At 37.9% G+C, this 20,752-nt stretch overlaps 3 protein-coding genes across 8 annotated transcripts in view; 1 reads left to right on the plus strand and 2 right to left on the minus strand.

The window, feature by feature from the left end:
* The window catches only part of LOC113428317 (uncharacterized), a 136,680-nt gene that overhangs the window by 66,895 nt on the left and 49,033 nt on the right, over positions 1 to 20,752 (minus strand). The window lies entirely within an intron of this gene.
* The window catches only part of LOC113427367 (uncharacterized), a 147,353-nt gene that overhangs the window by 53,676 nt on the left and 72,925 nt on the right, over positions 1 to 20,752 (plus strand). The gene's annotated exons all lie outside the window — the stretch shown is intronic.
* LOC113427365 (uncharacterized) lies at positions 465 to 20,717 on the minus strand. Of its 2 annotated transcripts, XM_087953475.1 has the most exons (5): positions 20,654 to 20,717; positions 18,087 to 18,216; positions 1,816 to 4,043; positions 1,561 to 1,584; positions 465 to 697 (listed from the first exon to the last, which is right to left on the minus strand). In XM_087953475.1, exons 1-3 carry the CDS (start codon positions 20,708 to 20,710, stop codon positions 1,870 to 1,872), a joined length of 2,361 nt encoding a protein of 786 aa, XP_087809601.1. In that variant the 5' UTR covers positions 20,711 to 20,717; the 3' UTR covers positions 465 to 697; positions 1,561 to 1,584; positions 1,816 to 1,869. The 2 variants fall into 2 exon arrangements, with proteins under 2 accessions (XP_087809601.1, XP_087809600.1); XM_087953474.1 differs by lacking the exon at positions 1,561 to 1,584.

The following is a 20,752-nucleotide window of genomic DNA, read 5'->3' on the forward strand; positions in this document are numbered from 1 at the left end:
CACAGCTTTTCCCACCTTTCCAAATCTCTGCCTTGATTTGAAATAAACTTTTAAGCTCAATAAATCTGACAAACATTTTATGTTATTGAAGATCCAGATTCTCCTTTCCTGCTGTTTGCCAGGGAACCTCATTCACTCACTCACTCACTCACTCACACACACACACCCAAAGAGAGCTTCTTCCTCCAACCCCCATCGGCCGCAAAGGTGCTTGGGTTCCGCTTCCCCAGCCTGAAGCGCTGGGCTCCTCCAAAGCGTAACTGAGGAAGTGGCCAGAATCCAGCAGGCAACAAGCTTGGATTCTTCAGGGATTGTCCTCCTCCGCCCCATGGCTGAGCCTCCAGGTGGGGGAATAGAACAGAACAGAACAAAATAGATATTGGAATAAAGAATAGAATAGAATAGAATAGAATAGAATAGAATAGAATAGAATAGAATAGAATAGAATAGAATAGAATAGAACAGAATAGAATTCTTTATTGGCCAAGCATGATTGGACACACAAGGAATGAGTCTCCATGGGGTGCCAGTCAGTGTTCATAAAGAAAACACATCCTGACACCCCCGTTGGCTACAGATAAGGGGAGTTGCCACCTTCAGCCTCCATTTTTTCAGAGGTTGCAAACAGGAGAAAGAATCATCAGCCACTAAAGAAAAAAATCCTTTTGCATCAGAGAGCAGGATTAATCCATGACGGCTGCAGAAAAAAAGATGGGGAAGAAAATTAGAATATAAAGAGACATTTTTAGTGTAAATAACATATTTTTCTTCCCTTTCAGCCCCCCATCCCCAACGTAGGCCCACACTACAGGGGGGTGGTTGACAAGCAGGAACGGATAGAGAGAGAATCTGTCATTTCAGGGAAGAAAAGGCTGGATGCTTCATATGAACAAAGAAGATGGGGCTAGGATGGGAGTGGTAGCAAAGAGGTCACGTGGCCAGAAGGGGGGTCAGGAAGAACAGCCTGTCGAGGTTCCAACTAGTGAACCCAAATGAGTCTCCATGGGGTGCCAAGAAGGATCATCTCGGAACATAAGGGGGGAACTCCAGTTTATGGCAAAGTTTTGGAGGGAGTTCATTAAGTTGATAGGGTCATCATTTTCAAGGACGTAACTCCACCTTCTGAGTACGGACGGAGTACGAACGGACCTGCAGAACGAACTAACGTAATGATAGAACAATACCTGAGATGCTATGTTCATTATCAGAAATCTTATCTGGGAAGATCTTCCAGAATGGGTGGGTTGCTTACAAAATGGGGGGAGGGGGAAATTTAAACCTGGGGGGGGGGGCTCCCTCCCTTCCCTCCTTCCATTCCGTTTTGCAATTTCCCAAAACTTGGAAAAATTGTGCGAAATATTTTATTGTTTGTGTGTTTTTGATTGCAATACTTTTTCAGATCTCTGTAAGGAAAAGCTGCCGAAAATCCAAAAATTTGCCATATCCACAGAAAGGAGATTTTGTTCAGACATGTTTTTTTCAAAGGAACAATTAAGGAATTAAAAACTCACCTATAACTAGTAGGATGGGTTGAGATGGGGGGAAAGAGAAGAAACTCACCTGCTGGAGGTTGGACAGAAATTGCTAGATGGAGAAAAAGAGCCAGTCAGGACCTTCATGGGCTGGAGGACTCAGGGGGTCCCCCTCCCCATTGATAGCCCATAATAGGTTGGACGATCTTCCCTTAATAGCCCCAAATATAGAAGTTCCCAAAACTATTCCTCAGGGGGGCCATCTTAGCCAGCTGCTGAGCTCGAGGAGAGGCCTCCCCTAGATGGTCCCCTCCCCACAACCTCTCCTCAGGCCCCCACTCACCTTTCTTGCTCTTCAGGTAGGAGAAGAGCCCCACAGCCAGGAAGTCCACTCCTATCAGGGCCCCCATGATCCACGTCCAGAATTTGCTCCTGGCAGAGCTGGAGGAACGGGGCTCTGGGGAAGGAGAAGGAGCTTCACCTGAGTAGGAGGATCTTTATATAGTTTCTCTCCTGAGTGGAGCTTTTTGTGGTTTCTAAGGCCACTGCTATGAGTAAACGTCTTTCCACACTCCATGCATTTATAAGGTTTCTCTCCTGTGTGGATTCTTTTGTGGATTCTTAGGTCACTGCTCTGAGAAAACGTCTTTCCACACTCCATGCATTTATACGGCTTCTCCCCTGTGTGGATCATCTTATGAGAAATAAGATGACCTCTTTGAGCAAAGGTCTTTCCACACTCCATGCATTTATACGGCTTCTCCCCTGTGTGGATCATCTTATGAGAAATAAGATGACCTCTTTGAGCAAAGGTCTTTCCACACTCCATGCATTTATATGGTTTCTCTCCTGTGTGGATCCTTTTGTGTATTCTTAGGTCACTGCTATGAGTAAACGTCTTTCCACACTCCATGCATTTATATGGTTTCTCTCCTGTGTGGATTCTTTTGTGTATTCTTAGGTCACTATTATTAGCAAAGATCTTTCCACACTCTGTGCATTTAAATGGTTTCTCTCCTGAGTGGATCTTTTTGTGGCTTCTAAGGCTCATGCTCCAAGCAAAGGTCTTTCCACACTCCATGCATTTATATGGTTTCTCTCCTGTGTGGAATCTTTTGTGGTTTCTAAGGGAACTGCTCTGAGTAAACTTCTTTCCACACTCTGTGCATTTATAGGGTTTCTCTCCTGAGTGGATCTTTTTGTGACTTCTAAGGCCACTGCCACGAGTAAACATCTTTCCACACTCCATGCATTTATATGGTTTCTCTCCTGTGTGGAATCTTTTGTGGCTTCTAAGGGAACTGCTCTGAGTAAACAACTTTCCACACTCTGTGCATTTATAGGGTTTCTCTCCTGAGTGGATCTTTTTGTGACTTCTAAGGCCACTGCTACGAGTAAACGTCTTTCCACACTCCATGCACTGATAGGGTTTCTCTCCTGTGTGGAATCTTTTGTGGTTTCTAAGGGAACTGCTCTGAGTAAACGACTTTCCACACTCCATGCATTTATAGGGGTTCTCTCCTGAGTGGATCTTTTTGTGGCGTCTAAGGCTCATGCTCCAAGCAAAGGTCTTTCCACACACCATGCACTTAAATGGCTTCTCTCCTGTGTGGATGATCTTATGGGAAGTAAGATTATATTTTTGAGCAAAGGTCTTTCCACACTCTATGCATTTAAATGGTTTCTCTCCTGTGTGGATTCTTTTGTGGATTCTTAGGTCACTGTTATTAGCAAAGGTCTTTCCACACTCCATGCATTTATAGGGTTTCTCTCCTGAGTGGATCTTTTTGTGGCTTCCAAGGCCACTGCTACGAGTAAATGTCTTTCCACACTCCATGCATTTATATGGTTTTTCTCCTGTGTGGAATCTTTTGTGGTTTCTAAGGGAACTGCTCTGAGTAAACCTCTTTCCACACTCCATGCATTTATACAGTTTCTCCCCTGAGTGGATCTTTTTGTGACTTCTAAGGCCACTGCTACGAGTAAATGTCTTTCCACACTCCATGCATTTAAATGGTTTCTCTCCTGTGTGGAATCTTTTGTGGTTTCTAAGGCTACTGCTCCAGGCAAAGGTCTTTCCACACTCCATGCATTTATATGGTTTATCACCTGTGTGGATCCTTTTATGGATAATCAGTTGCGTTCTTCTTCTAAAACATTTTCCACATTCCAAACATTTATAAGGCTTCTCTTTTGTATCAAACGCTTTTTGAGATATAAGGAAGTTATTCCCATGAGAAAGAATGAATCTCCCATTGTAATTTTGTCCGTTGTATCTTCTTATAGCATCATCTCCTGTGTTTTGAGTTAAATAGTGTTCATTTACTTCTCCTTTAGCTTTTATTAGCTTCACACTTTTTCCAGTATATTTTTTCCTTATTTTTTCTTCTTGGGCAAGAAAGTCTTGCATCGGAGCATCAGTGGAAGATGAGCTTTCCTGATTCCAATTCTTTGACTGGTTTCTCTCATGGCTTTCGAATTCCATTCGAATTCCAAACTTCTCCGTTCCATCTTTAGCATTGATCACTTGGAACAGTTCACAGGAATCTTGATTCTCCTGCCCATTATTACCTTCAAAGCAAAAAGGAAATGAAAATGACAATGAGGTTAAAGAAAAAGATCAAAGTGTAGAAAGTCAAGTGAATTTCCTTATGAATTTCTCCAAAATTCCATTAGGTTGTATGTTTGCATGCCTACAGTGGTGTGATATAGACATAATGATTTCTATATTCATAAGTCATGAAAGCTTTGAAAATGTCTAGAAAACTATTTCTTTACAACTATCTATATATATACAAATCTCACTCAGAATCAGTTTTGAATTAAGGAATAGAATAGCTTGATTCCCCCTTCTTTGTGGCAGCCCCTGAGATAATGGAAAACTGCTATCATGTCTCCCCAGTCCTTGTTTTCATTAAACTAGACATACCCAATTCCAGCAACCATTCTTTATAGGTTTTAGTCTCTAGTCCCCATATCATCTTTGTTGCTCTTCTCTGCACTCTTTATAGAGTCTCAACATATTTTTTACAATCATGGTGACCAAAACTGGACGCAGTATTCCAAGTGTGGCCTCACCAAGACATTATCAAGAGGTATTAACAATTCACGTGATCTTGATTCTATCCGTCTGTTTTTGCAGTGTAGAAATGTGTTGACTTTTTTGTCAGCTGCTATGCACGGCAGGCTCATAATTAAATGGTTGTCTATTAGGACTCCCAAGATCCCTCTTACAGTTACTACTATTGAGCAAGGTACCACATATACTGTACCTGTGCATTTTTTTTTTCCTAAATGTAGAACCTTATTTTTTCACCATTGAATTTCATAATAATCAGGGGAAACATCCACGGAGGAATTAGGAGAAAACTTAAGATTTATTGGGGCACTGCAGTATTTTAGGCCTATGTTCTTTTAAGAACTGAGGACTGCACCAGATCCAGGGCAAAACTCTTTGAAAACAAAGAGGCCTTTCCTCTCTTTTGCCCTGGATCTGCTGCAGGCCTTGTTTAGCAGTGAACAGAGGCCTAAAGCACTGTGGTGCAAGATCATGTGAGGTCAATAAGTGCTAGATTTCCCACTGCTGATCACGTGTATCTCTCACTACTCTTCTTTCTGAAAATGCACTGAAGTAGGCAAGGGAACCGATGGCTCGCCACATCGTCGCAAGGTACCATATTTTTCAGACTATAAGACGCACCTAGCTTTAGAGAAGGAAAACAAGAAAATAAAAGTTTTTGGCCTCCGCATGTCTCATTTTTGTCCTCCCCGGCATCCAGAAGCACTCTCCCTGCCAAAAACAGGCCCATATTTGGCCTCCCAAACCTTCTGTGCATCCCGTTCTCAGCCTCCCTGAAGCCGCGTAGGCCTCCGGAGACCAAAAGCAGGCTCTGCAGAGTGCTTCTGGATGTCAAGGAGGGTAATAACGGGACGCGCTGAGGGTTTGGGAGGCCAAAAACAGATCCACTTTTTGCTCAGTAAGATGCACAGAGATTTCCACCCACTTTTTTGGAGGGGAAAAGTGCACTTTATAGTCTGAAAAATATGGTAAGTCCCTGTGAGTTGGGGTGGGGGAATAGGTAGGGTGAATATTGTAGCGCCTCTACTGTCATTCGTAAGTGTGAATGATGACTGTGGAGAGGCAACACTCATAAATTTTGGGACTGGGTCTCAATACTTGGGGAAAATATGCTTGTCAACCTGGAACTGTTTGCTAAGTGAACTGTGGTAACTTGAGGATTACTTGTACCCTAGGATGCTCTGAGTCACACGGCATGAGGCATTTGTTCTTGTATTGGATTGGGAGAGTAATCTTCCATGGCCTGACCATGAGAGGTTCTGTTCTCACACAATTTAGGGAGGTTTCAGAGGACAAATGACAACACACTCCTCTCATACGACCTGCACAGGACACATAAAAGCACACCTTGTTCTTTTCAGCCTCCACAGATAAGTTCAAATAGAAATGGAAAAATACAAGGGACTTCCGGTGACGTCGTGTCGGTTCTGGAGCATTCTGCTCTGATCTCCTGAGCCGGGATTTTCGCCTCTAGACGGCCGTTCCTGGCGGTGTCAGGTCCTGGAGGGATCGACAAGGCGAGGAGAGACTCTTGGAGACAGTTTGGGAGGTTGCGATCCCGAAACATTGAAGAAGGGAGCCCGAAGTCCGAGGAGAAAGAAGTCAGCCTGTGTGGCCAGACCCGGAGACGTGACAAACTTGCTAGCAGGAAGCAGCGAGATGGCAGTGGATGAAGGGGTGGGAATCGCATGAGGTTGGAAGCTTTATTTGAATTACAATTCATTTGGATAACAATTGAGATAGGCGATCGTTTGAAAGAACAATCAAGCAAACTAAGGAAACCCAGGGTGAAAGGGGGGAGAGTGGAAATCGGCGGCAATGTTTTAACCTACCACCCCTAATGCTGGGACAATAGTGAATGTAAGCGTGAAAATAAGAAAACAAGAAGAATTGTGACGGAAAATTGGAGTGTGGTGTGAGAGCTGAGAAGTTATTTTTGGAAGGTTCTTTTTCCTTTTGACAGCTTGAAACTAATGTGTTAAAATCAAGTGAACTGGAGAGAGATAAAAAAGATCGGATAAGAACCTAAATGGAAAGAAGAGTGACTGTGCAATTCTTAAGACGGCCATTGAGAAATCTAAATTCTGGTAAACTGTTTCATTGTGAATGAAGAGACTTATAAACTTGTAACTGGAAAAATATTGAACTACAAGAACGCTGGTATATATTTAATTAGTTTATTGTCATATTATAGATAGGAGGAATATTGTATCAGATAACTTATATAATTCTATTTTTTTATTTACTTAGTAGCTGATTACTTTAGATTTCCTATTTTTTATATAGATTCTTTTCTTTGGTTCCCTCATAATTCACAATTCTTATTTTATGTATAGTGTCAGTATAATTAAGAATATTGAAGATATCATATAGTAATGTGTTTAGATAACCCTAATTGATTTTGATAAAAGGAAGGTGGTAATTAATTGTCCTACTTAACCCTTTTCCCAGTGATTTATTGTGATGGTATGAAATTATTATAGTATTTATTACAACAACATAGGTATTTTTTCTCTAATATAGATTGCTAAGAGTTAAAAATTAAGTGTATACTGATTGTGATGGAAGTTGGTGAGTAGTTAATCAAAGGTGATATTGTCTGATACATGTTTGTATTGAAAAATAGTGGTTGATACTGATTAGGAAAACTTCAGCATTAATAATTAAGAGACCCTATTAGAAAATCATAGCATTGATGGTAATTTGGGATAGTATATATAGGATAATAGATGAACAGGCCAAAATTATAAAAGATATGACAATTATCACCACTACTAAGACAGAGAAAAAAACCTGTGCCAACGGTGGCACCATCCAGTCTGGCAGTTTCAACTCAACGAACAATTGAAGGAATGTTGGCCCCCGAGAAATCGACTACCACAACCAGCACCCAATCAGTGCAAACCTCCCTATTAGCAATCCAGAATACGATGCTAACATTACAAGAATCTATGGCCAAAAATCACATTGAAAGTAAAGCAAACCGGGAAGCAATGAAAACTGAGCTGAAATCAGAAATAAGGGAAATGAAAACTGAAATCAGAAACCTGGACAAAAAAATAGGCTTGATCAAGGAATCAACTAAGAAAAATGAAGAAAAAATCAAGATAATTGAACAACAATCCGAACAAAATGAAAAAAGTTAGAACTTATGAACTATAAAATTACAACTCACAACAAGGAAACTCTAGAGGCCTTAATCCACCTTGAGATGGATAGAGCCTCTTATTGAGATTTCAGAACGTAGAGGAAACTAGAGAGGAGGACTTAACATCGGTGATGGCTAAACTTCTACCAGATTTTCTTCAAAGAGACAAAGATGAGATGATAAATGAATTTGATGATATCTACAGAGTCTATACTAGTTATGCGAGACGACACAGACTCCCTCGAGAGGTCCATATTAGATTTGCTAGAAGGAAAGTCAGAGATATTATTTACAAGATTTCTAGAGAAGAGACAATAAAATACAAAGCTAAAGAAATAATAGTACTGAAACAAATACCAAGAAGAGACTGGGAACAGAGGAAGGACTATCGATTCCTCACTAATAATTTAAATAAATAAAAAATTCTTTTAGATGGATTACCCCGGAAGGTATTCTGACATCCTGGAATGAAAAAAGAGTGAAAATTGATAACCTAAATAAAGCACAAGAGTTCTTTGAACAGCTGGGCGGATCAGAGGAAGAAAGAAGTAGCAGAGACGAATTGGAAACGCCAAGTTAAGAAGAAATACAACAAAGAACTAAAGAACGAGAGGAAAACCAAAACAAAGAAGATAGAGGGGAAAGATCTACCTGAGAGGAAACAGGAATCAAAACCAGAAGTCAAACAATAGCCAAAACCAATGAGAGGTAACACCTAAAATAAGAAAGAATGGGGAAAGGACTAACACTGACTTCTATAAATATTAATGGCTTAAACAATCCATCAAAAAGGAAAAAAATACTTTTGAAACTTGAAAAGCTGAAATTGGACATAATATGTCTTCAAGAGATTCATATTAAACCACAAGAACAGAAATATTTACAAAACAAAAAGTTAGGGAAACTATACACATCACTAGCAGAGGAAAAAAGAGAGGAGTAGCATTATATATCAAAGAATTGAAACTCATTTATAATGACAAGATTGGAAGAATATTAATTGTAGAGGTGGTTATACAAAACAAAAAGATTTTACTAGTAGGGATATACACCCCCAATACAAATCACAATGAGTTCTATAAAACTCTATATGCAAAATTAATAGAATTAGGCAACCCTATGATATGCATAATTGGCGACTTTAATGCAATTTCTAACAATAAACAGGATTACGCCAGTGATCAAAAATATCAAAAAAAAAAAGTAATACATTGCCTAAATGTTTTTTTGATATGGCCGAGGAACTAGATTTAGTAGATGCATGGAGGAAATGGAATCCAGAAGTGACCCAGTTTACCTTCTACTCCAATCCACACAAATCCTGGTCAAGGTTAGATATGGCATGGATGAATAATGATTTACTTAAGGATATAAAAAATATACTGTAGAAACTTTAACCAACACTTGGGCAGATCATAACCCATTGCAAATAACTTGGAAAACCCAAACTTTAAAAAAAGCTAGGTGGACACTTAACCCACAACTATTGAAAGAAAATGGATACACTATTGAAAGAAAATGGATACACTCAAAAAATTAAGGAAGAATTAGAGATATTTTTTAAATTCAATAAAAAACAAGATACCTCGTTGCAAATTTTTTGGGACACAATGAAGGCATACCTAAAGGGTATATCGATAGCCTATACAGCCAAAAGAAATAAAGAAAAGTGGAAGAAACAAAACTTGTTAATAAAAAGACTAAAAGATTTGGAAGATAGACTAATGAAAGCCCCAAGGGACTAACAAATTAAAAATGACTTGATATTACTTAAACATGAATTGAATATACTGTATTAGACCAGGAAGATTTAATTAAGACAATGCTATACACAAAACAAAATTATTTTGAATATGCAAACAAACCCAGAAGATGGTTAGCGTATAAACTGAAAAAAGAAAACCAAAAAATTATATACCAATTGCAAGATAATAATGGGATATTAGAGACGGAATTGGAGGAAAAGAAAACAATCGTAAGAGACTATTTCGAGAATTTATATAACCAAGAAGAAATAGACGCAAATAAATTAGAAGAATATTTGAAAGAAAGTACATTACTGCCATTAACGGAAGATAAAAGAGAGATATTAAATAAGGAGATAACTTTAGATGAGTTAAAAGAAGTGATTAAAAGGCAAAAAAGCAATAAAACTCCAGGCCCAGATGGGTTGCCAAGCGAATTGTTAGGTATAACATTGATACCAAATATGGTTTGGGTGAATAAATATATAAAACTTAGATATCATGGTTTAAGTGCTTATCACTTTAAGCACAATGCTGCAGGCAATTAGCCGATTAAGGGTGCGGTTAGAAGTTACAATATAAGGAAGCATTAGAAGCTGGAAAGCTTACTGCGACTAACTGTGTCTTACTGCGACTGCCTCTTTGTTACTGTGACTGTGCCTGTGACTGAGATGTTCCTGTCTGCTACTGTTTGCTGATTTACTGCGGAATTCAACTGTTCTACTGTTTGAGCGTCTTGCTGAATATCCAGCGATTGTTCCTCTGGAGAGAGGCACCGGAGGAGGAGAAGATATCTTTATCGGCTGATAAAGATATTGTAAGGACTCTTAACTTGGACTATACTAGTGAGTCTTACTGGATGGAAATACTGTGAATGACTTAATGGACTGAATGACAATGCTTTAAACTCTAAATGGATTAAAAACTATTTAAACTACAAACAGTGTTTGTGTTCAGTGTGTGTATACTCCGGGGCCCTTCCACTCTCGTTTGGCTGCCTGGCTTGACTACTGCTGCAATACTCTGCTAGGGGTTAATCCCCAAACACTAACATTGGTTATGGGCCCAGCAGCATAGTCTAACTAACCAGGATATAGCAGAGAGAGTTGGTGTGAGTTGCACATTACTGTAAAAACAAACTGTTTTAATTAGTTTAAATTAGTCAAAATATCTGAAGAGTAATGGCACAAGTAAATTTGTCACAACTGTCCATGATATCCAGGCTGGACGGAACAAACTATGTTTCATGGTCAATGAAATGTAGTTTACTTCTACGTAAAGAAGGTTTGTGGGACATTATAGCAAACCCACCAGATGTGAGTAGCTGGGATCCTGCTGATGATGATGATAACGAAAAGTTACAAGACTTTAAACTGAAGAATGAGCAGGCTTTATGCATCATAGGACTGACTCTCTGTGATCAGCAGCTTGTCCATATTCGTGGAGAAGAAAATGCTGCAAACTGCTGGGAGAACCTCAGGAAGATTTATGTTCGGGACAGTGTAGGAGCACATATAAATCTTACACGGAAGCTTTTTCGAACGCATCTTCAGAGGAATGGAGATATGTTAGTTCATTTAAACTGTATGAAGAGCATTTTTCAAGATTTGCAAGAAAAAGAGCTTATATTTAATGAACTGCAACAAGTCTACATCATATTATCTTCATTAGATCAAAGCTATGATGACTATGTGACTTCGTTAGAGGTATTGCCAAAAGAAAGCCTCTCATTAACCGAGATTACAGGCAGGCTACTAGAAGAAGCCAGAAGAAGGCGTGAGCGTGACGAGCTGAGAGAAGATAAGAAAGAAGAGAAATTATCTTCAAAGCTTGAAAGAAACCAGCTTAGTAAAGTAAAGCACCCGGAAGAAGAGAATTTATCTTCGACGGCATACACAATTAAAAAGTGTTTTAATTGTGGAGGCAGAGGACATTTGGCAAGATTCTGCAAAAAGAGAAAAAGCCAGAATATAAAAAAGCCAAAGAAAGCATTTGAACTAGCCACGTTTAGCAACTCTGATGTGAAGAATGATATATGGGTGGTTGACAGTGGCGCATCCCACTGCATCACAAGAGATAAGACAAAATTTATAAAAATGTCTACAAGCTCTCAACATATATCTCTTGCTAACGGCTGGAATCTGAAAGCGAAAGGTGAAGGTTTTGCACATTGTCCGTGCATAAACCAGGATATAAAAATGTTGTATGTACAGCAACTAAAGTTTAATTTGCTTTCAGTAAGGGTATTAGATAAATTAGGTTATGTAATTACTTTTAAAGATAATAATTGCATAATTGAAAAAGATAACAAAAGGGTAACTGCAGCTTTAAATGGAACATTATATGTCTTAGACAATAGTAAGAAAGGGGAGGCACAAACTGTATTTAATAATATAAAACCTCATAATGAATGTATCCATTTATTGCATAGGCGTTTGGGGCATGTAAATTTTAAAATGCTAAAACGTACAGTTGAGTTATCTGAAGGAATAAGGTTAAAACCTTGTGATAAATATTTGCGTTGTAATGTTTGCTGTGAAGATAAGAGCAAAGTATTGCCTGCAAATAGGCTAAATGGTTTCAAAACAAAAGAACCTTTAGAAGTGGTATTTGCAGACATCATAGGTCCAAAGAAACCCAGTATGGGGGGTGCTAGATATATACTGAGCATTATGGACCATTATTCTAGATATGGGTTTTGCTATTTAATGAAAAGCAAAACTGAAACATATCAACATTTTTTCAATTGGCTTAGGTTTGCTGAAAGAAAGTCTAAACGACAACTGATAACCCTGGTGACAGATAATGGTACAGAATTTATTAATAACAAATTCCAGAACAGACTTAAGATAGCTGGAATAGAGCATAAGAAGTCTGCTCCATACAGGCCAGAACATAACGCTTTTATTGAAAGAAGAGGCCAAACACTACAGGCAATGGTTAGAACAATGTTAAATGATTCTGGGTTACCTGATACTTTGTGGGGGGAGGCTACAATGTGTGCTAATAACATATTGAACAACGTTGTTAATACAACAACAGGTGAAATACCATTTACCAGGTGGCATGGTAGGAAACCTGACCTAAGTTACCTGCACACATTTGGTGCACCAGCATGGGTGCATATTCCTGCACAAATCAGAAAAAAAGGGCAACATAGAGCTAAAAGATTTTTCTTCGTTGGTTATCAGGCAAACCATAGGGCATATAGATTTTGGGAGAAAGGCACATCTAAAGTGTTATGTAGTGCTAGTGCCCAATTTCTAGAACATGAAGGATGGGAGAAATTAGAACAGGATGCCAATAAAGATGTAATTATTGAATCCTATAGAAATCCCATTAGTTATCCCTGTAACTTTAAAAATAAAGTAAAGAGACAAATACAGGATGAAATAGTGCCCATAAAGGAAGAAACAGATTCAATAGCTGAACAGGATGAGGAAGATGAACAGGTAGTAGTTCAACAAAGTCCTCCTGTAAGCCCTGTAATTCCCAGAAGAACTACACGTGTATCTAGACCGCCTGATAGGTACCAGGCTAACACAGTGTGCCAGATTAATCAAGTTCCTAATTCTGTAGAAGAAATTAAAAAGTATCCTACTAAGGAAAAAGAAAGATGGTATGCAGCAATGAATAAGGAACTAAATTCATTAAGAGATATGAAAGTGTATGAAAATGCCAAATTACCTGTAGGTAAGAAATCCATTGGCTACAAATGGATTTTTAAGGTAAAAACAGATAAAGATGGTAATTTAATCCATAAGGCAAGGTTAGTAGCCCAAGGTTTTAGGCAGAATGCCAATGACTACGATGAGGTTTTTGCACCTAGTCTTAAGGCAGCAACCTTGAGGGCAGCTTTAGTGTGGGCAGCTAGTAAAAACTATATAGTTAACCATCTAGATGTGGAAACTGCTTACTTGCACGCCCCATTAAAACATACTATTTATATGAAAAAACCTGTTGGTATTAAAAGTGAAAATAAGGATAATAATGATTGTTGGTTGTTAAAGAAAAGCCTCTATGGTCTTAAACAATCAGGCTATGAATGGAACCAGTATATTGTAAAGGAACTAAACAATATAGGATTTAAAGCTGGTTTAGCCGATCCATGTCTGTTTAAGAGGGAGACAAATGGGAAAGTATCATTATTATTACTATTCACAGATGACATTGCATTGATTACTGAAACTAATGATGAAGCAAATAAAATAATAGCATCATTAGGAAAGAGAATAAAGATCAAGCAATTAGGGGAGATAAAGAAGTATCTCGATTTGAATATAAAGAAAACACGGAAAGGTTTTAAGATATCTCAGGAAGATAAGATAAGCAAATTGCTAAAAGATTATAAGATGGAGCTTTGTAAGCCGGCTAAGACTCCAATGAGTCAGGAGTTTAGCAACACTGATGAACAAAGCCCGGAGTTTGATAAGGTGATTTATCAATCTTTAATTGGTAGTTTGAGTTATATTAGTAATTGGTCTAGACCAGATATTTCGTACTGTGTGAATCAGTTGGCTAGATTCAATTCTGCACCATGTGAAAGACACTGGAATGCAGCTAAGAGGATATTAAGATATCTTAAAAAGACAATGAATTATTCATTGTATTTAGAACCAAAGGGTGATTTAATTCTGAGTGCTTATGCAGATGCTAGCTTTGCATCAGAAAGAGACACTAGAAAGTCGACTTCAGGAACAGCCATAATGCTGGGTAAGACATTAATAGGCTGGAAGTCAATAAGACAACAGCATATAAGTTTGTCTACTATGGAGGCAGAATTCTCCTGTTTATCTCTGTTATGTACAGAATTAATAATGTATAAACAAATGTTAATTGATATAGGTATAACTGTAGATTATCCTATAATTATACATGAAGATAATCAGGCAGCAATTCAAATGGCCACAAATATTGCAGTAAAAACAAGGAGCAAGCATACAGTTCTAAGATACCTAAACGTGAGACAATCTGTAAGAAGTAAGATGATTCAGCTAGAGTACTGTATGTCGGAGGACAATTTAGCTGATAATTTTACTAAAGCCCAAGGTGCCAGTAAGCACCAGGAGAGTTGTGAAAAATATGGGGTTAGATTGTAAAGGTATTATATATTTATTTCACCCAAAAGGGGAGTATGTTAGGTATAACATTGATACCAAATATGGTTTGGGTGAATAAATATATAAAACTTAGATATCATGGTTTAAGTGCTTATCACTTTAAGCACAATGCTGCAGGCAATTAGCCGATTAAGGGTGCGGTTAGAAGTTACAATATAAGGAAGCATTAGAAGCTGGAAAGCTTACTGCGACTGTGTCTTACTGCGACTGCCTCTGTGTTACTGTGACTGTGCCTGTGACTGAGATGTTCCTGTCTGCTACTGTTTGCTGATTTACTGCGGAATTCAACTGTTCTACTGTTTGAGCGTCTTGCTGAATATCCAGCGATTGTTCCTCTGGAGAGAGGCACCGGAGGAGGAGAAGATATCTTTATCGGCTGATAAAGATATTGTAAGGACTCTTAACTTGGACTATACTAGTGAGTCTTACTGGATGGAAATACTGTGAATGACTTAATGGACTGAATGACAATGCTTTAAACTCTAAATGGATTAAAAACTATTTAAACTACAAACAGTGTTTGTGTTCAGTGTGTGTATACTCTGGGGCCCTTCCACTCTCGTTTGGCTGCCTGGCTTGACTACTGCTGCAATACTCTGCTAGGGGTTAATCCCCAAACACTAACACGAATTATACAAAGAGATCGGAGAATCACTAGAAAAGTTGTTCCTAGAGATTTCCAATTAGGTTTGATTAGAGGCAAGAGTCCCGGAATCGTGGAAGGAGGCCCATATTATATTGATCCCTAAAGAGGGTGCAGATGCCACCCAGGTAAAAGATTACAGACCAATATCTCTTTTAAACACAGATTACAAAATTTTTATAAGTGTGATGGCGGAAAGATTGAAACTAATTCTCAATGAAAGAATTCACCCTGACCAGAATGGATTTCTTCCCATGAGACAGATTAGAAATAATACAAGAATGATAATTGATTTATCAGAATACTATGAAACACATCCAGGAAGCCAAGTTGCTCTGGTCTTCCTGGACGCACAAAAGGCATTTGACAACCTAAACTGGGAATTTATGAAACGCCACATAAACTTGATGAAATTCGGGGATAACTTCACAAATATGTTAGATTCAATTTATTTAACTCAGAAAGCAAGGGTAATGATAAATGGAGAATTTACCAATCCTTTTGAAATAAAAGGGGTGTCAGGCAGGGATGCCCATTATCGCCTCTGCTTTTTATTACAATATTAGAAACATTACAGGACAGAATTAGAATGAATGAGGAAATTAAAGGTACTAAGACTAAAAGACAAGAATATAAACTACAGGCATTTGCTGATGATGTAGTTGTTATTATAGAGGATTCAATAGTCAGGAACAACCTTATTAAAAGAAATTGATAAATTCGGTAAACTAGCTGGGTTGAAAATCAATAAGGAAAAAACCAAAATGTTAGTTCAAAATATAACAAATAATAAACAAAAAGAACTAGAAGAAATAATGGGACTACAAATTGTCAATAAGATTAAATATTTAGGTATATGGTTGAGACCCAAAACAATAACTTTGAAAGAAGACAATTATGTTAAACTAGTACAACAAATAGGAAGAGATTTGGAGATATGGAGCAAAATGCAGATTTCTTTATTAGGCAGAATTGTCACAATTAAAATGAATGTTCTTCCTAAACTGCTTTATTTATTCCAAACAATGCCTATGTTATTGGATAAATTGTTTTTCAAAGAATTGGATAAAATTACTATGAAATTCATATGGGCAGGCAAGAAATCAAGAATTAATTTATTTACAAGATAATAAAAGCAAAGGCGGCTTTGGTCTCCCCTGCCTGGGAGACCTATTATAAAGCAGTAATGTTAATGTGGATAAAGGATTGGATTAAATTGGATAACAAAAGAATTCTAACATTAGAAGGATATGACTTACAAATAAGGTGGCATGGCTTTTTGTGGAACCCGAGTAGTAAAAGTCACTCATACTTCCAAAGACATACTCTACCCAAATCTTTGATAAAAACCTGGTCTGATATTAGGAAAAATCATTATATTAAAGTTCCGTTATGATTGTCAACAATGGAGGCAACGTTCCACCCTAATACAATGGACATCAGTAAAAAGCTCAAATATTACCAAATTTTAGACAAAGAAGGAAAGCTCAAATCGACCTAAGAGTTAGAAAACCAAAAAATAATGATTGATCATTGGTCCTATTTCCAAATAGCAATAAGATATGAGAAAGATTTAAAAGAATTTGGAATAGAATCAAAGAGTACTAAATTTGATAAGATACTTTTGGACCCAGACAAAAATATGATATCTAAATTATATAATTATCTATTGGAATATGAATTAGCAGAGGAAATTGTGAAAGGACCAATGATAGCATGGGCAAGAAATTTCGGCCATAATATAGACTTAGAAGACTGGGAAGAAATCTGGCAGAGAAATCTTACAATAACTAAATCTGTGTCTTCTAAAGAGAACTTATATAAAATGATATATAGACGGCATCTAGCACCCTCCAGATTAGCAAAAATATATCCAACATCCAATCCAACTTATTGGAAATGCAAAGGGAACCATGGTACCTACTTCCATCTCTGGTGGACATGCCCAGTGGTCAAAATTTTTTGGATTAGAATCAAAACTTGATTAGAAGAAATTGTCCAGGGTGGATTGGAGTGGGAACCTAGATTGTATCTTCTGGGTATCATTAAGGAAGGTTATCCCTCTAAAGTAAAATATTTGATATCCATATCCTAACAGCGGCATGTATCTCACTGGCTCAATTTTGGAAATCGCCTAATATACCACCAATACAATTTATTATTCAAAAAAACTGTGAATGTGCAGAAATGGAAAAACTCACACTAAAATTAAAAGAGGAGGAGGAATTTTACTCGACCTGGAATAAGTGGTATGATTGGCTAGAATGTAAAAAAAATGAAAAGGGGAATCAAGGGGGGAAAATAAATTTATGAAACAGATTATGATACATACAATAACAAACAGGAATCGTTAATGTCAGTCTTAGACTCTCCTGTACTTTAAACAATCAATAGAAGGAATTCATTGGTAAAAATAAATAAGTATAATCCAACAAATATTAACAACAGAACATCATGTTTGATAGAACATAAATAACAGAGAACCCATAGGAAGTAAGAAATAACTGCCACATAATATAATTTAGGAAATATTTAACTCAGTCAAATATATTAAAGGAAAGTTGAATAAGTTTTACCACAGAGATTATGGTAACGTTTGTCTGTATGAATCTTTGTTTTTTGAGTCTGTATATTTGTATATTTTAATTTTTTATATTCAATAAAGTTGATAAATTAAAAAAAAAGAAATGGAAAAATACAGATAACAAATAGCACAGAAAGTATCTAAACAAAGAGACATTGACTCGTTCTTTCTTTGGAGCACGACAAGGCCAGATCCTTTCCTTCTCCCTCCCAGGAGAAAATATCTGATCAGTGGTATTTTAATAAAAAAACTAACTAGAATCTCTCTTCTTGATTGGGGACTAGAAAACTCTTACCCAGAGAGACCACATTCCTATGGTTTTCAAGCATGACTTCTGAATGCAGCGCTTTCTGGTCAGGATCCAGCTGAGACCATTCCTCCTCAGAGAAATACACAGCCACCTCCTCGAAGGACACAAGACCTTCCTGGACATGGAAAAAAGAGAAGAACAGGAGGATTCACAAGATCTGTTCATCTTCATCATTCATTTAGACAAGAGGATACAAGGAGAACTCATCAAATTTGCAGACAAGATCATATTGACAGGAATACCAACACTCCAGAAGATAAGCTCGAGGTATAGAAGGATCGACAGATTGGGCCCTGTTAGGAATGTAAATCCCCTAACAGTTGGGTTGGAAATATATAATCCAGGATAGACATTTTAATACTCTCTTTAAAATTGTAATTGGGTGTGGTTCCTCAAACAGCCATAAGATGGAGCCAGAAACCTGGTTTCCTAGAGTGTTGCTAGTTGCTAGATGTTCTGATGTTTGCTGTTTTTGGTTCCTGCATTTCCCTATTGACTGTTGCTGATCATCGTTATTCTTGGATTAATGTGAGTCTGATTACTGACCTGTTTATGATACTGGACTTTGTTATTGGATTATCCTTGGACTGAAAACTGACTGCTATAACCGTGTATGACTTGGACTGTTCGTTGGACTTTGCTTAACCGTTTACTGGAAGTAAAACCTACATTTTACTATACAGTGTAGCTGTGTGCTGTGTGTGTGTTATTCAACATTACTCTCACTACGTCTCCCTGTGTGCGCTCATTTTCCTTACGAGGAATTACCTCAACAGGCCCCATCTAACAAAACGAAATCAACCGTAAGAAATGTAAGGTTCTACATTTAGGAAAGAAAAACCAAATGCAATGGCATAGAATAGGTGATACCTAGCTAGTAGTCCTAGCAGACAAACATTTAAACCTGAGTCAGCAGTATGCTACAGTTACCCCCCCAAAACCCCCAAGAGAATCATAGACTGCATTAAGAGGGATAGAATCAAGATGACATGAAGTGTTAGTACCACTTTATAAGGCCTTGGTAAGAGCACACTTGGATTATTGCACCCAGTTTTGGTTGCCAGATGCAAAAAAAGATCTTGAGACTCTAGAAAGAGGGCAGAGAAGAGCAACAAAAATTATTAGTGGACTGGAGGCTAAAACATATAAACGGTTGCTGGAATTGGGGATGTCTAGTTTCATGAAAAGAAGGACTAGGGGAGACATTATAGCAGTGTTCCAAGAAGCAATGGATGGAAACTATTCAAGGAGAGAACCAACCTGCAAGTAAAGAGAAATTTCCTGACAGTGAAAACAATTAATCAGTGGAATGACTTCTCTCCAGAAATTGTGGGTGCTCCAACACTGGAGGTGTTGATGAAGAAATTGGACGGCCATTTATCTGAAATGTTATAGGGCTTCCTGTCTGAGCAGGGGGATGGACTAGAAGACCTCCAATATCCCTATCAAGTCTGTTATTCTATTCCATTGTTCCCAAGTTCCCAAATCAAAGATATGCACTAAGTTAAATGGCTATGGTTAACACAAGGTGAGAAAATGGGCAAATCTGAAAATTGCTTTCAGTGAAGAAATATTTGGGGAAGTTATATCAAGGTCATTGATTCTGGGATTACTTCTGGATCAACTAATCTATTGCTCTGTCTATCATTGATCGATCTAGTAGTCTGAGCCATTGGCTGAAAGGAAGAAAGCAAAGAGAAAATTCCCTGAGAATGTCATTTCTCAGCCATTGTAAAGTAGGAATATTTGATCTCCTAAATGAGGTGCAAATCAGAGGATTAGACATTATTTTGTAGCCCAAGGTACCATGCTCAGCACGGCCACTCCCTTTGGATTTTAATAGTCTGCTTTAGTTTTGTTCTATCGCCAGGACAAAGCAGACTCGAATACCGGAGTTGAAATCAGCTCTTTATTAGCAACCAGTAACTTCAACTGAAGTCGAGCTGCGGCAGCCCTTTTTATAGCGGCTGCTCGGGGCTCACAACCAATGGCGTGTATTTAAACTTCCCGCTGCTTATGCGGCCAATCGTAAACCGCCCCTCTTAACCAATCGTTAAGCTATGTTAACTAACCAATAGGAATGTAGTATTAGAAGTCTATATTTGAATACACTACAAGTTTTTAATACGATTTGCTTATTTTTGAACTTCAGATTATAAATAAGGCTTTTTAAAAATGACAATGTGGCAATGTGAGTATTTATTTATTGTTCATTAGCCTTGCACAATTCCAAGTCAAAGAATTACCAAAAAAAAAAAGTCTCTAGCAGTTCCTCCCACTGTGATACGTGTATTCCTATTTCTTGAAGGACTTTTTAAAAATTGCTTCTTGTAAACTCAAAGTTAGAGGAGAATCTAGCAGAACAAGATAAGCAGAGGAAACTATGGTGGCCGACAGCAACTTGAACCTGCTATTCTGCTCTTCATGTTGTGGAAGAACACAAAAATAATCCAGGCTAAACAAGGAGAGAAACAGAAGGAGAGAGCCCTCTGCATACCCGCTTCACTTCCTGAAGGGAGAATACAAATCTAATAAACTTTTCCCTTTCTTACTTGATTTGGAGGCTCAACCGCTGTTTGATCTCCATCATAAAAACCAGGAAGCTTCATTCTTTGTTTCTCTGTAAGAAATAATTTCAAAATGCATAATTT

This window comes from Notechis scutatus, chromosome 2, assembly GCF_049901735.1.
Source record: "Notechis scutatus isolate UNSWTSFEM ecotype Mainland chromosome 2, rNotScu1.2, whole genome shotgun sequence".
NCBI classification, from domain to species: domain Eukaryota; kingdom Metazoa; phylum Chordata; class Lepidosauria; order Squamata; family Elapidae; genus Notechis; species Notechis scutatus.